The sequence below is a fragment of the Opisthocomus hoazin genome, chromosome 21 (assembly GCF_030867145.1).
Source record: "Opisthocomus hoazin isolate bOpiHoa1 chromosome 21, bOpiHoa1.hap1, whole genome shotgun sequence".
NCBI lineage: Eukaryota > Metazoa > Chordata > Aves > Opisthocomiformes > Opisthocomidae > Opisthocomus > Opisthocomus hoazin.
In genome coordinates, this window is record NC_134434.1 from 10,629,538 (window position 1) to 10,644,037 (window position 14,500).

At 40.9% G+C, this 14,500-nt stretch overlaps 1 protein-coding gene across 2 annotated transcripts in view; it reads right to left on the bottom strand.

The window, feature by feature from the left end:
• Positions 1-14,500, bottom strand: part of PRKCA (protein kinase C alpha) — a 160,880-nt gene that overhangs the window by 23,638 nt on the left and 122,742 nt on the right. The window contains exons 9-11 of one of the 2 annotated variants that reach the window (XM_075441308.1): positions 9,730-9,753; positions 3,612-3,755; positions 2,671-2,844 (exon numbers count right to left, since the gene is read on the bottom strand). In XM_075441308.1, the coding sequence (XP_075297423.1) occupies positions 2,671-2,844; positions 3,612-3,755; positions 9,730-9,753 (342 nt within the window). The remainder of the gene's footprint in view (positions 1-2,670; positions 2,845-3,611; positions 3,756-9,729; positions 9,754-14,500) is intronic. The other variant, XM_075441309.1, reaches the window with a different exon arrangement.

Genomic DNA, 14,500 nt, shown 5'->3' on the forward strand with positions numbered 1-14,500 from the left:
TTTGTCTACAATGGTGCCCATAATTATTCACTTATAGTTCTGTCTGAAAAATCTGACTCTAAAAATAACTGAAAAGAAAATATTAAAGATGGTTGAAAATTCTTGCTTTGAGGCCATTTCTAATCCTTCCTCGTAAGTGTTCCCTTTGAAGACAAGAAGTATTAAAAAATATATTTTTTTGATTATTGAAAAGAGGCAATAAGAAAAGTAGTTGTAGGGTTTACAAAAGTATCTGGAATCTTTACACGTGACACTAAATTTCTGGCAGGCAGATATTTCAGCTAGAGGAAGATAGCAAGAAGGTATTTTGGAGGGAGATTTTTCTTGCACAGTGAAGACTTCTAAAGGCCATATCCAAGTATCTCCAGTCAAACATGATCATAATAAATTTGAGCACGCTTAAGCAGTATTTTCCCACCCAGTGACCTTCAGACAATAAGATTTGAAACAGTAGCTCTGTCTCCTAGTTTTCAGAGGACTAAAACTGAGCTCTTCCAAGTGACTTCAGTAAGAATACGTTGTGTATGCTCTACAATCATCTTTTATTTAGGGTGGCTGATTTTGGCCACCTAACATCAAAGATTCTAGTGGACAAGCACTATCTTACAGCAAGCTTACTATCTGCAGTTATAACACAATCCAGACAGCATATAAGATGCATTGAAAGTCTTCCTCCCAATTACGGAATACATATGTTTGGCTTCCTCTGATTTTATTTTAGTTATTTCAGACAGAATCATTATCCTGAAGTATTTGTAGAAAAGTTCTGATCCAATATTCTGATGGGAAAGAGACTCATTAATAAGTTGCTCTGGTTCAATCTCTTTGCCTCAGCACTGATCGAAAGTCTCCAGTTGTCCAGTAACTAAGATTTCAGAACATCAACATACATTTAAAAGCTGTGATTTCCTAAGCTGGGTCCAACAGACAACCGATGGGCAAAATGCTTAATTGGCCAGATAGGATTTATAAAGTTTAGACTTTTGTATCAATTGTCTTATCATAAAATCCATGGCAACAGAAGCCTGCAGCTAAAAGCACTGACAAGAAATAATCGATTTTTCCTATGGTGACACAGTTTATGACTTTTATTCCCCTTAATATACAATTTCTCATTTTTGTACCTAATATTAATCCCCCAGAATATGTCACAGCACTAAGTGGAAACCACTCAACTCTTAGGAAAACATTAAGGAAATTAGGCAAAGGTGTTAATGATTTATCTAGGCCTTTATGTAGCTCCACTGCTCTTGTACATGATAAAACAAAAAAACTATACTGTAAATACTAAAAACCCCAATTTTTTTCCTCCATTCCCCTTTGCCAGAAAACACCAGACATTTGTACTTTTAAGATTTTACATTTAAAATGTAGCTGCTCAAAAGAAAGATTAAACAAAGTGGTTTTTCATTTGCTGATGACACTAAGCTTTTTGGTTACTAATGAAGTTATTTAAAGACAAAGAATTAGAGGGAGATAGAAGTCTATTTCTCACTAGGACCTCTCTTGTCTTATTACAACAATCTTCATGTTATAAGTAGAGGCAGGAAAAATATTTTAGTAAGCAAGAATTACCAAGTGCAATAGTTCCCAGATTCACATTTTACCGTGATTAATTATGTCTGCAAATCCGTTGCATTCAGCCCATTTTCTGCTCAGAGATTTGTTGACACTAAGCAGAGTTTGAAAATGCCTCTAACAGCACAGACAGCTATGCTACAAAATGGTGACGGGATGACGTGGCTGATTTGTGGAATTTTACAATGTTGTTACTTCAAACTGTCTGTTGTTTGTTCATTTGTTTTTCGATTAAAACCCACCATCAATGTAAGAGGTAAAAGATATGGACTAGTTGAGTGGAAAAACAACAGCGTATGTCCTTTCATCACCCCACTAAGCCACAACCTACCCTCCGTGCCCTACTTCAAGGCCATTGTCATAAGATGGCTACAAGGTGAGACAAGAAGAGCCTTGATTTCTTGTGAATAAAGACCTCTACCCAGCTTGGAATATCTTGAGCCAGTGCACTAGGGTCAGAGCATACTCATGCCCTCTCGGAAAACCAAAAGCCCACCGAGCGCCGGCTGTCTACCATGTTGCTTTCCACGTCATCCAACTGACTGCTACAGTGCTGCTGGGCTGTCACATCCACCCTGTGTCTGTCTCTGGGAGGTGTTTTGCAAAGTGATGGAGACATGTCCACTTCATGTATTTATAGGGAAGGAAAAAAAAACCCAATGCTTTTCTCTGTGCCACGAGGGCCAGAAAACAAAATTAAATCCATCACCATTGATTCGTGACTAATCATCTCACGATATAACAACAGCCATTAGGACTTTTCAAGTAATATCCTCAGATCCTTAGAAGGATTTAGGAACCGTTGGGAATCCGGGCTTAAGGCTCTGACTTAGCAAAGCAAACTTATTAAACTTCTGAATTGTCACACTAGCCTGCTTGAATTAGCGTATGAAGAAAAATGTTTAAACTTAGGCTTTAAGTTTAAAATACAAGAGGTAATTACATGGAGTATCTCTTACTTCACTTCTCACTTCTCTGTGCAGAAGCTATGATATATAGGTTGGATGATAATAAATGGTATTGAACTGATAAAATCCATGATCATAAGCTATGGAAAACATCAGAGTGGCAAGAAAGACAGAGCTCACGTACAACTGTTTGGAAACAAGAGTGAAGCTGTGTCAGGAACGGTGGTTTATCTTGCAACGCCAGGACTCGTTTTTCAACCATTGTACATTCAACATCATCATCTTGAATCACCACATCTTTTTTCAGTATTTTGATTGCATAGAGCTCCTCTGTCCCCTTCCTGTCTGCCAGCATCACCTGCACAAAGAAAAACAACAAGGTGAAAATCTGCCTACCTGCCAAGGAGGGAAGGTGACTCATATGCCCAAAGATTTGTATAGACCGCAATCGAGCTTTTCCTTTTATTGGCATAGGCTAACTTGATCGAAACTCCAAAAATATCACCATTACTCACCCACTGCAATAAGCTGTACCAGCCATTTCAGACAAAGCCGGTGCCAAAACCCTCTGGTTAATCAGAGGCACATTGCCAATGGGCTGATAAAATGTTAAGTCCCAAGGGACTCCTTCAGTAAAGGGCACTTTATCATATAAGTGGTTGTTCAAACAGACAGAAAAATAGCAGTTCTTTCTTTCAGCTAACAGATTTCACATATATACATATACTGTCCCTGTTTCTTCCCCAATATTCAGCCTTACCAATGTTGATGACTTCCAGAACTGGCAGAGTGACCTAGGTAGTAAAACCAGAAAAGTAGACTTAATTTCCTTGAAACTGCCGAGAAGTGAGGATCTGAAAGTCAGCAACTGTTTCTTACATCCTGCCCAACAGTCTGAGGGTTTTTTTTAATTTTTATTTTTCAATAAAACAGCCCAATCACTTCTGAAGCCTGCCAGTCCTTAGGGAATCACCCTACTCCATGTTAAGAAATCCTTCCTCAAAAAGGCACATCCTTTCAACTCTGGATTTTGCTTCTTAGGGAATTAGTCATTGATTTTTCCTCAAGGAAAAAAAAAGAAAAAGAAAAAAGAATGCGAGTGGAATAGTTATCAAGAACTCCTACCTTCCCGAAGCTCCCCTTTCCAAGAACCATGAGAAAGTTGAAATCTGTCAGCTTCACCCTGTCCAGATTGTTGGACGGCACACTTGAGTTCTTGTCTTCTGTTGGAGTAATGACTTTGTTACCAGCTGGCCCAAGTTTGGCTTTCTGAAGAACATACACACACATACACACACAAAAACAGGGAAGTAAGAAGAGCAGCCCCTTTTCTTGGCAGAATGGATCATTGAGTGAAGGTCAGAATTGGAGATGACCATATTTGAGGTGGCATTCCCAGTAGAAAGGCTGCATAACAAAATTTGCACAGACACTACTTCAGAGACTCATTCCAACAATACTTTTGACATTATTGAGTGAATTTAAGGGGAAAACTGTGTTCATGTACAACCAGATAAAAGCAGATATGCTTATCTGGTTAGAAGAGCAAAACCAAAGCAAAAACCAAAGCCAAAGAAAAAAAAAATCACTTATTTTCATGCCAAAAGCAGCTTTATATGGTGTTTTTGTTTTGAAATACAAAAACTACTTTTCAAAAATATCATGCTATAATCTACATAGGGTATTTTAGGATATGAACGGTCTATTCAATACATTCTCTTTTAAAATGTAATTCTTAAAGTCACTGCATAGCAAGAGTTAGGAAATCTTTGACATGCATTAAGAAAAATAACCTACGTTAAAAAAAGCCACAACACATGGGAATTAAAGCAGATGAACATGGCCACTTTCAAACTAGCAACACAATCAACTTTGATTTTCAATCAAGTGTTGATCTGGAAAAGGGAGGAAGGAAAATATTGCATACAAAGGCTCTGCCTTGACAAGACAGTCTGGTTTGCAGAAGGTAGCAACAGTCTCAGTATTTCATATGAGACACCATGTAATTGCTCAAGTAAGTTGCATTTCAAATCTCAAAGTTAATAGAAAAGAAAAAAAAAGTAAGACTCACCAAAAGATAACGCAGGCTACAACAGAATATCCCTCTTTTTCTCAAAATAATCCCACACACCAGCAGAAGCAAAGCCAGGAAGGTTAACAACACTTTGGGATAGAAGTGCTTCCCCCCCATCTAGCTGGTGTGCTGGTCTGGTAAATAACCTCTAACCCGGTCAATTTGCTTTGTGCCATTGACATATGCTTGACATTTAAGGATAACTACGTTTCTCCCTGCACCGCAAAAGGACAGTATTTGTGCATCACCCCTGTTTTACAGATAAAGAAAATGACAGAAATCAAAGTTTATTCAAAGTCACACTGGCATGTACTGGCATGGAAGGTACTGGCATGTACCTTCGGCAGCCTCTCTGGAAACCGGAAGACACAAACTTCCCTCTCCCCAGACAAGCTGAAAACCTGAAGATGGAAGCACATGACTTGGTTCACAGCCCTGTACTACTGCAGGCAGTAATGTCAAGTAATCTCATAAAATAACCACAAGTCACTTCAACAGCATATTCAGATTGGATGACTCTTCCTGCAACTTTCTAAATGCAGAAAGTCTTACACCCTGCCACAGGGATAGGATTTTTGGCAGTTTTGATCTCTTTTCTTTTTATTGTAACACAGCTCAAGACGTGGATTTTCTTCCACCATGATTATTACTCGCTTGCATGAAAGCAGCACATGGAGAAGCTAATCAGGATCATGTGCTGTGCAAATGTTTAGGAAAAGCCAGTCCTGGGTGTCAGCCTGAGCCCCCGATTCTGCCAGGGAGGGCCCCCCAGCAGATCCCGCTGCTGGGACAATCCACTGTTATGGAGCTCTTTCTCGGGACAAAGCTCGTTTCACGGCCACAAGACAAGATCAAGCCATAAGCAAAACAAGTAAAAAAGAAAAATCCTAATATCCCTTATTGGCACAAGATGAAGACATGGTTTAGAGAAGCAGCTTTGCTGACTGTGTCTTTGTGATGCTCTCGCATGTGGGATCTCAGATAAAAGATCTTGTTTTTGTGATACAAGAAGCAATTTCATTATCCACCTTTTCACCAAGTAAGGGAGAACCAAATCAGGCACTGAATGGAAAACACTAGTTTTATTTCTTATATTTTAAACTTACTGGGTAGGTTATTGCCAGCCTGCTTGAAAAATGCATCATTTGAAACAACAAATGGAATTTTGATTCAAGGCATTTTGTTCCTGTGGGTACAAACCTGCTGCTCGGGCAGGGAGAGATCTCTGCAGTGCTGCCATCCCAGCTCAGGGGGTGAACAGCACTTTTTCCAAAAATCCCCAGGCTATGAAGATGATGAGGGGACTGGAGCATCTCTCCTACAAGGAAAGGCTGAGGGAGCTGGGCTTGTTCAGCCTGAAGAAGAGAAGGCTGCGAGGGGACCTTATAAATGATTATAAATATCTGCAGGGTGGGTGTCAGGAGGATGGGGCCAGACTCTTTCCAGTGGTGCCCAGTGACAGGACAAGGGGCAACGGACACAAACTGAAGCAGAGGAAGTTCCAGCTGAACATGAGGAAGAACTTGTTCACTCTGAGAGTCATGGAGCACTGGAACAGGCTGCCCAGGGAGGCTGTGGAGTCTCCTTCTCTAGAGATATTCCAGACCCGCCTGGATGCGGTCCTGTGCAGCCTGCTCTGGGTGACCCTGCTTCGGCAGAGGGGTTGGACTAGATGATCCCCAGAGGTCCCTTCCAACCCCCACCATTCTGTGATTCATCAGCAGGCTCCTGTACCCTCTGCTGGCTCCCAGAGCCAAAAGCACCGCACTCACTTGGATCAAACACGTGTGATGAAATTGTCAGGATCCAAAGGTAGGCATCTTAAAACAATATTAAAGAACCAAGCCAAGGCCTCTCTGCACTCTCACAAGAAAACGCTTAGATCCAATGAATGAAAGAGACATGCTCCTCTACTTCCATTTTTTCTCCTTTTTTAATGAGATGTTGCTCTCAATTTGATAGTTTCTTTTTTCATATGGTAGATTTTTAAGGAGAGCATCAAGTGCCTTCTGTTCGGCCATGTAGACTTCCGTGTCATCTGTTCCAGGTCAATGGCCAAGGCAGGCGGAAGCTTATCGGACTATTCTTAGGCGTGAGCGACCTGCACGGATGGGAAGCTGACCAGTCCTGGTTATCGCATCACTAGTGCTGAGCTGTCTCAGTGCACCAGCCTGCACACTGGTATGTGTAAACAGAAAAACCTGTTGCTAACCACGTGTAGGAAGAGGGCATCTGCAAAATGCTGGAGAACAACCAGGCTGACCCAACGAAAGCACAGGGACCCAAAGTGGAGTGGTCTAATGTTCTTAATTAAATTAAATTAAGCTAGGCCACTGACCATTTGTTCTTGAGCATGCCAAAAAAGTTTTCCAGATTTTGCACGTGAATTCCTTTTACTGCTTTTTGGCTTCAGGTCCTAGTGAAAATACAGTGGGAATTTTGATGCTGGTAATCACGTACTGGGAGGAAGAAAAAGGGAACAACAATAACCCAGAACAAAACATTTCACAGATGGTCCATTAAGAGCTTCCCAAAAAGCTACTGCAACATGTTTCAGTTATGACTTCGCCTCAGGCATATAATTTTGTTGTCTTATTAGTACTATTAAAAAAAAATTCCAGAGCTACTAGAACAACATTCGGCTATGGGCTTGGAAATAAAATTAGGTAAACATGGTCAAGCCATTACAGATGCTACCTGTGCCACCAAGTTTTTGACGGGACAGTAAGACATCATTATGAAATAAACCCTGCAAGATCTAGGACTTCTTGTCTTTGAGAATTAGCTGCTGTGTATATTCCATGTTATTCACCTAATCCTGAAGTACAAACCTAAACCAAAACATTTCTTATAAGCTTCATGGAAGTTTCTACACTCACCAGAAACATCATAACTCATCACTAATAATTGATGCTGATGGATTTAAGGAAAGCCTTTAATCTTGCCCTTTTATTACAGAACTTAAGCCAGAATATGGGGCAAGACAAAAATATTTCAGAAAGTCAACTACTGATTTCTGGTTATGACTAAAGGATTAGGAAAATGTCCTCAAGTATCAAAATTGCTTTACATTAAACTACAGAAAACCTACCAAGCGAACAAATGTTGTGCCTTCTTGCAAGCAATGGGTGAAGATACAGGGGAGCAAGCGTTTGCTTGCAAGATTTAGTATAGATTTGGAGAAAATACATCCAAAATGTGCTAGGCTTCATGTGCATGTGGGAGAAGACCTCATCCACCCATATGCTGTGGCCATTTCCACAGGGTTTCCAGCATCTGAGCAGGCCTTCATCTCACCCTCTGGTTGGGTATTTAGTGCCCACTGGAGTTGTTTAAGTGCATTACATACAATGCAATGACTTCAAAACTTTCTTCACACACAGCAGTGTTGATTTCTTGTTATGACCCACATGGGAAATAACTTGCTGAACAGACATTTTCCTAGAAAAACACTTTTCCTGAGCTTTTCAAATACCTCAACATGTGGGACGTTCTTCCACATAAAAAACAATTTATGTATTTCAGATACTTCAGATAGGGAACCACAAACTAAAACTACTGGTAAATACCATCAAGGAGAAAAGCACAATAAAAATACATATATTAGAAAAAACATCACATTACTAATGCATTTTCATTTGCATGAATGAAATGTAAAAGCACACTCTGTTATTTTCAGTCACCTCTGCATCGAGGATTGCCCATGATGAAGAGCATTACTGTTTGTTAGAAGGGAAGAGAATCTGTTTGAGGCTTATGCTCTGTTAGGGCCAACTTAGGTACTGAAAACAGGACAGATACTGAAGAGAAGTGATTTCCAAAGCTCCTGGGAATGCTGTTTTAACAACAGGACTAACCACAGAGGAATAAAGAGATCCAGGGTGCTCTTCGATAGATAAACTGTGTGTAAGGAGAGCAATTTGCGACGTAGCGCTTTACACACATAGATCTGAAGAACAGGACGTTGGACCCAAGACACAAACACAGGTCAAGGCACCCAGGTGCAATATCACTGACATATGTCTTGTGCCCCAGAGCTGACACTTTAAATACTGTCCAGATCTTTCTGGATCTTGCACCTACTCATCTGTTTTCTCTTCAAGCTCTGGCCTTATAAACAGCCCAAGAAATGTATTTTCTCAAGTGTTTGATAAACAAACTCAGTTTCTTAAAGAGAAGCAGGTTTTCTTAAGGTTGGATATGGCTAGAAAAAAGGAACAACATGGAAAACACCTGGATGATGTGAGCCAGAATCACAGCCTACCAGTTGCTGTCTTAGAGGAAAGCATATTTCATAAAAAGCAGTTCTAGCAGATCTACTTAAAATGTCCCGTATTATTTCAGGACCTAGTCACCCTTACAGAATTACAGATACCACAGTTCAAACCTTTGTATTCTTCTTATACGTTAGTGTTTTTTTTCTTTCCTTTTTTTTTACAATAGCAGGAATGCCTTAGCTTGCTTAAATTTGTCCACAAACTCTTTTACAATGAAGAACTACTTTTATTCAGAATAGTCTAATGTAGGGTCCAATGACTGGTAATACTTACAAATCTTCTTTTACCAGTTGTAGAGGCAGAGCACAAAAATAGATGTTCTAACTTCTGTGTACCCACAAGCAGCGTATGTCAGCATATTCTTGTAAGGTCAAGAACAGGGAATGTTTTAACACGCTCTCACCCAGCTCTAGCATGAGTTTTATATCTGATACTCCTTGAGTATTGCAAAGAGAAAGCATCATGCAACCAACACACTCTTCCCAATTCCCGGAGCAAAACCAGTTTTGCAACTACAGTAGGGACATAAATGCAAGTGCTTCATAAAAGTTTAGTCGAAAAGAGCAATGATATTTTGCCTCTTCCTACCATGAATTAAGTTGAAAATAGCAGAATCCTACTTGAATACACCTTTATTTTTTATGGATATTAAAACTTGCTGAAGTTGAAGATGGCATTCCAGGTACTTGATTAATTTTCAATTTACATTCCAACTGCTTGGCTTAATATCTTTGATAAAAACACAATATTGTCACAACAAAGCCAGCTTGCAGCATACAAACCAGGAAAACAGTATGTTAAAGATAAATTAGTCTGCACTTGTAGCAGAAGAGTTAATCTGAAAAGAAAACAAGACATGCATATCATCTTACTTCCTCTGGTTTGGACGCACCTTATCTCGGCCGGTTCTTTTACCCTGAAACCACAGGTGAGACATACTTCATCTATTCAGCCCAAGTTGACTTCTCCATGGAGTATTACAAAAGTTACAGTGTGTTACACTGGAAAATCTCTTGGAATTCAGTATGTGCTATTCGGAAAATGTATGTTAGGTTTTGCAGTAAAAATGCTTTCAATTTATTTTAAATTTTAATTTATTTTAATCTAATCGTAAAAATTGCTCTTTTAATTAGGTATGAAATAAACAAAGTCTTCTCCAAAACCTAAAGAGGAGTGTGAATCAAAGAAGAAGAAGAAGTGATCTGGGGAATAGTAATGCACTGTTACACTCAATTTTCAATCGCAGCAAATGTTCTCATTGAGTCTTCGGACTTTTAACTGTGAAGACAAACTGACAGGGCAAAACAATAAATCTGAACATTGGCTTTTCTGCCTTCTAGTCACTAACTATAGTTTGAAAACTTAAGAATTACAGAGCAAAAAGAGTGAGTCTGTCATTTTTCCCATTAACCAATAAAGAAAGAAAAATTGTGAAGAATTAAAAAAAACAAACTACACAATTCATATTCCTACCCTCAATCTCTTTCGGGCAATGATCTACCTGTCACTGTGTTAGTGCTTTAAAGCCTTGTATTGCTGCCTTTCATTAACTCTCTGCAGCTGCTGCTTGCAACATTCAGCTGAGCCCGGCTGTGTTCCCACCAGGAAAGGGAACACCGCGTTCCAACACTGCCCCGACTTGCTGCTGCCCACCCCGGCACCCTCCAAGCACAGCTTCAGACGGGAGAAACCCGTACCATTTCCCCTGAAAAAATATCTCGGCCAACAAAAGGCCTTGCGACGTGCAGTTTACTAGGGGATGTATTTCTCGGTTGTCACGGCAACTCGCTCTTAGCAAGTTCACCGATGCCCAGCAGGGAGATCTATTGGTAACAAATTTTCAATGGGAGAAAGCGATAAATGAAAAAATATTGAACAACAACGCTGAATTCCTATCACAAGTGCAGAGGTATATATACACATACGGCACACACAACTTCTGTTTGGAAACAGCATGCCGATTGCCACATTTCATCTCTTTCTCACTGGCTCCACTGACACCTACCGGGAAAAGAAATGGAGAGCTCTGCTCCCGGCGACGGAGCCTCCTCGAGACTCACAGCGCTGCTCCACACTAGACACCAGCATCCCCTCCCCTCCTCTAGAGCAGATTCCACCTAGCACCGACTGCTTTGCCCCTGCACTCACCTTCAGCTGTAAATAGCAAATGAATGATGTGACAACAGAGACCAGCACCGGCTTCAGTCTCCATTGCAAAAAAAGTCACTGTTTTGTAGCGTGAGGGTGAGCGGGCTAAGGACTGACTAAGCAGGCTTGCTGCAGGCTTCATCATGGGTCTCAAAACTTTCTTGAGATCTGTGGAGCAGGAATGTTCTCTTTCCAGGATTCAGTCCCTCCGTGAATCCCTAACAAAATCTCTGCTTCTCACACTGCCACAAGTTTTCACCAGTTCTTTGCTAGACCCCGACACCCTCTACAACTGTCACCGGGCGATGGATCAAGCCGTCTCAAGCTAGCCTGCCTTGCTCCCACTGTTTCTGTTCCTCACACTTAAGGTAACCCAAAGCCACAGCAGAGCTGCAGGCAACACTCTGCATCACTTAAAGAAATGACAAAATAGGTGTTGAGAAGTGAGGAAAGGAACAGTCTGAATAGTAACACTCCAGTTTCACTGTTAGAGCCCAGGAGGCTTCGGCTGCAAGTGTGAAATTAATGCTCAGTTATGTCTGTCCCTAGATGGCCTCTACGCAAGAAGCATCAGTGCAGCTCAGACCTCAGACAAACCACAGAAGATGTCACTGACAGAGCCAGCACAATTCATACTACAGATGTAAAGAGGAGAAATGGAAATAATTTATCTGAGTCTTAAGGAAGGACAGAAAGCCCTACTCAGGTTTCCAGTCATGAAAGCTCAGTTGGAATTCTGATCAACAGGTTGAGCTATTAGCAGGCCTTTAATAAAGTAAATAAATCCAATAAATTTCAAGTCAAAATCTGGAGGAAAAAACCTCCCATTCACATAAATGTTCTCCATCACTGTGGCAGCTTGTTTCTTACATTACTGCATTTCCAATCCCATGCAATCACAGATGCTATGAAGAACTATCAATTTCCTAGTTTATACAACTTCATTATCAGAATGCTAAGAATTTGAAATGAGAAGAGTCCATTTCTAAGCCCCAACAAGACCTAATGCTTCACCAGACTGAGTTTTAAGCTTAATACTATAACCTAATGCAAGCTTATAATTCATTAGTGGAGAGTTTTGTAGTCACGGAAACAACCCAGAAAAGAGAAAGTTAGAGCCTCAGCTCCGGATGCTGTAGCAGCCCAGCAGCTCTAACCGGAGAGGGGATGGTGAGAGCGTTACTGCTCGGTCCAGCCCGAGCTCATGTTCTTGCTGTTGCAAGTCAATGGAGAGAAGGAACTTCCACGGCCATTTTACCTGTTTCCCTACAAAACATGTGCTGGCCAATTTGGGGAGATGCTTTCGCATTAAATTTCCTGTGAAACAGAACAAAAGACGCAGTCTCTGGCTCTTGTGCTTCTTTCCTTGGCTTAACAAATTCTTCCGAAGCAGGCGGCAACACATGGCTTTTTCCCACCTTACTGTCCGCTCATGCTGATCCTTATTTGTTCCCCTGAAGAGCAAATAACTAATGAACTAAATTACAGAAAGGTACTGAACTACTGAAGGTATACCACGTACTTCTGCACAGAGCAAGGAGCATGCCTGGGTTAGCCTGCGCACGCTGTCGGTGCCTACACGAGACACTGCAGTACAGCAAGACACACCAGTGCAGGGCGATGCAGGCAGCACGGACACTGCCAGGGGTTCGCGAGGTTTACACAGGTCGCTCCTCAGCCACGCATTCCTTCGGCCAACTGCATTCTAGCAAAACTTCTTTGCAGCAAGGAGAATACCGAAAATATGCAAATAAGCAGAAAGCTGCATTCTTCTATTTTCACGATGGCAAAGTCACTTTGGTGAAATACGACATAATCAGTAAAAAATGCAATACAGACAAATGAAGTAAAATGCATTTTTACTTCAACAGGTAAAATAGTTATTAAAAAAATAGCTAGAAAAAAATTCTTATCATTCCCACTGCCAGAAAAAAGCATAAAGGTGAACAGGCTGTTTCATTAAAATATAAATGGGGACCATGATAAACCCTACCTGGGAGTCAAATGTGGACAGACTTACGTCTTTAGTTTACTTTTTCCCCTCATTTCCTCTCCTCCTCCTTTAAACTTGTGTCATATTTACACTTTCAGTTAGTAATAGTGAATTTATTTCAAGGATTTGCCTGAAAAAAAAATTGTGCCATATGTGAAAAGGACTAAAAATGCTTTTTTTTTGCAGAAAGCATGTCCAAGAGCACAGGAAACCCACTCCTGAAGCCCACCCACATGCTGTACTGCTTTACTCATCACATCCGAACGATGATATCAGAGCGTCTGTGAATTAATTTGGGTTACAAGTAACAGAAGAGAAAGCAGCGTGTCCCACAAATAATTCTGGGTGAATAGTAAAACTGAATTATTCTGTCTAATCCTAGTGTGAGTTGTGTGCTTGGAACCCATGCCTCTTTAACACCTCGCAGGTTCACAAAATTAATGAGATAATTTTACTTTGTGACTCAGAGATTTCCAGGGAGGTCCATTTCTCTCACCTAGCATATAAAGCCAAGCAAGATGGAGGCAGCAAGGCAGGCAATTACAGGAGTCCTGAGGTGCCCGAAGATGAGCTGAGCAATATAAAGGCAGGCAGAGGCAGTACTCTCTTTTACAGCTGCAAATCGTTAAATATTTTGATCAGAGGAAAAATTAGCATCAGTGCCCATTCAAAATCTTGAATAAAGGGCTATGTGAAAAACGTTATACTGAATTTTATCAAGATAACAATTGAATTTAACAGATTTGTGTGTTGTAGATCCACAGATACAACCGATGTGCCTGACTCGGCTCCTGCCCGGGCCCGGCGTGCCGCGTCGGGGCTGCTCCGCGTTCTGTGCTGACCCCTGCTGGCTGCTCCCGCCGGGCAGAAACGCTTTTCTCGAGCCCAACGTGACGTTAAACGGCTGCTAACTCAGGATAAAGGCAGCAAGAGCATCCTAAAGGACATTACAACAGTTTAATATGCCACACAGCATCTCCACAGAGCTGCTTATTTTTGGGGGGTTTATAATCACATTCCCTATTTTTTTTTTTTTTTATATTTTTGTGTTGCTGTATAGAAGTTATAACTGTACGAACTACTTGAATATATGAAGTCTAAAAAGTCCCCAGGCACATGATTAAGGTAACCATATCCCCTAGAAAATGTGGAGAATGAAGTCAAATGACTGTGGCAGGCAGTCGTTCGAAACGGGATGTATCTGTCATAAGGACAGGGGTTTCACGGAACATCACCCTGGACAACGGATGCCTGGCTGTGAGCAGTGAAATCTGGAGAGGGAAGAGTTTCCAGTTACCCACTGGGCACTGTCAACATGTTTAATCTGTTTAATAATCCTGTGGCCACCTGAGTCTACTTTGTTTTCTGCCTTTATTGCCAGACTCGCTATCCCCTGCAACAGAGCAGTGTCTAACTAGATGAAATGTAATTAAAGAGGCGGCCTAGGAATAATATTTAAGAATTCTTGCAGAAACATCCTGTGATAGTGGTAATAAAAAATCCAAACCACAAATACGATGCT